This window comes from Malus sylvestris, chromosome 16 (genome assembly GCF_916048215.2).
Source record: "Malus sylvestris chromosome 16, drMalSylv7.2, whole genome shotgun sequence".
In the NCBI taxonomy this organism is placed as follows: Eukaryota; Viridiplantae; Streptophyta; class Magnoliopsida; order Rosales; family Rosaceae; genus Malus; species Malus sylvestris.
In genome coordinates this window covers 34,901,673-34,903,592 of record NC_062275.1, presented here as the reverse complement: position 1 = coordinate 34,903,592, position 1,920 = coordinate 34,901,673, and the positions used below count along the sequence as shown (strand labels likewise).

General features: G+C 38.9%; 1 protein-coding gene across 1 annotated transcript; it reads left to right on the top strand.

Moving 5' to 3' along the window:
* Positions 1-1,025: 1,025 nt before the first annotated feature.
* LOC126608203 (mitochondrial import receptor subunit TOM7-2-like) lies at positions 1,026-1,589 on the top strand. Its single transcript, XM_050276038.1, has one exon. The coding sequence runs from the start codon at positions 1,026-1,028 to the stop codon at positions 1,245-1,247; it is 222 nt and encodes a 73-aa protein (XP_050131995.1). The 3' UTR covers positions 1,248-1,589.
* The last annotated feature ends 331 nt before the right edge of the window (positions 1,590-1,920 follow it).

Sequence of the window (1,920 nt, the reverse complement as noted above, 5' to 3'; positions counted from 1 at the left end):
TAGGGTGATGCGCTGCTTGTCATAGCAGCCCTCAAACATGATGGTTAGGATGATTTTTCGTCGTTTGGAAATATACTAGTGAATGGGAGTAAAGTCGCACATAGGTTAGCACAGATGAGTCTGAATTAAATCATATTCTTTGGTTTAAAGAACCTCCTAATGTAATTTTGGAGCTTCTCCTTGAGGATAGTAACTCTTAATTTGTTTGCTGCAGGAGACTTTTTTTCCCTTAGACTAGGTTGAAATCCTAAACAAGGTTTTTATCGAAACCCTTTTGTATCGGTTTGTATGTATCTCTCCCATTAATGAATATCGTACCTATTTCTCAAAAATAATAAGTGTCTTTACTTGTATCCTTCTTCTTAACTTCTCCTTTTTGTTATTTATAAGTAACTCCCTTTGAAACAGATTTCTTTCAATTACCTCTAAATAATGATTAATTAATACAGAAAGTTGTAATATACGACTCTAAATGACATAAAAGATTTTGATATTATAATAGAAACACTCATGCAATCAAGTGATTAATTATCATATCACTCTCGTTAACAAGTTGAAGTTGAAGTGTTTTGCATAGCTTTTTCCTCCAACGAGTAACCAATAAACTTAATATCTTACGTTCTCAAAACATTGTTTGCATCGTCTCCAATCTGCCACTAAGAGCAACTCCACCGTTGCTAAGGTCCCCCCAGGGCTATTCACTATTTAATCCACCCAGTGAACAGTAATTGCCCTTAATAAACAGTAACTGCCTTTTGCATCTCCACCTCTACATTGAATAGCCCTGGCAATAAGTAATAAAATAATAGTAATTTATTTATTTATAAAATAATACAAAATAATTATTTTAAGAAAAGTACAATTAAAGATTAAAGATTAAAGATGCAAATTCCATTGCAAAGTTAATGCAGCTTCTCACATTTTAACTAGTCAAATTTTGACTAAAGTTTTCATCTTTAAAACAATTTGCTCAAGCAATTTACTAATAAAATCAAAACTCGCACAAACCCCATAAGCAAATTTCAATGGCGTTGAGAATATCTCTGAAGAGTAAGGGCAAGACTCCGGCGAAGCCCTCCAAGGGCTCGGAGGAGCGCTCGATGGCTCAATCCTTAAAGGAGTTGAGCATGTGGGCCCTAAAGAAGGCCAAGGTCATCACCCACTACGGCTTCATTCCCCTGGTCATCATCATCGGCATGAACTTGAAACCCAAGCCACAACTTTCCCAACTTCTCAGCCCCATATGATTCGATCTGGGTCAGATCATCCAATTTCCATGCTGGGTTTTCAGTATTGTCTCTAATGGGTTTTGTTCTATAAAATTTGGGGTTTCTGCTTCGTTGCCGCCGCCCATCCACCGTGAGACGACGATGTCGTTCAAGAACCATGAAGGTTGAGAGAGAGAAAGGGAAGTTCGACCCTTCCACCACGTGGCTGACGTCGCCCAGACGTCAGCCTTGCGTCACATGCCCTTCGGGCTCTTGGGCTGGCAACTCCTGCCCAGCCTCTCCCTCGGTCTCGCTCGGGCTCCATTGCCAGCACACGCTGGACCAAGTTGCTCGGGCTTTCTGACCTTGTTTGAGAGCCAGTCCATCGGGTTATTGCCCACGGTGGAACTGCTCTAAGTACACATACAGGGCTGCTCTAGCGTTGGTCTTCATGTTTGGTTAGTTGCTTATTTTATCTGATGATCATCATATCCTACTATTTAGTGGAACAAAGTAATTTAAAAGGAAGTGCTTTGACTTGGAGTACTTAATTTGTGTGATACTTCTAAATCATTTCTTTTTCTTTATACTTATCTAGTGAATAACGAAGTTACCTTGTAAATTAAGTTAATGAATATATCTGTCAAATTCACCCACCGGAGTAATATTGATGTTATCTTACAATCGGATATTCATGATGCTTGTTAAGTTA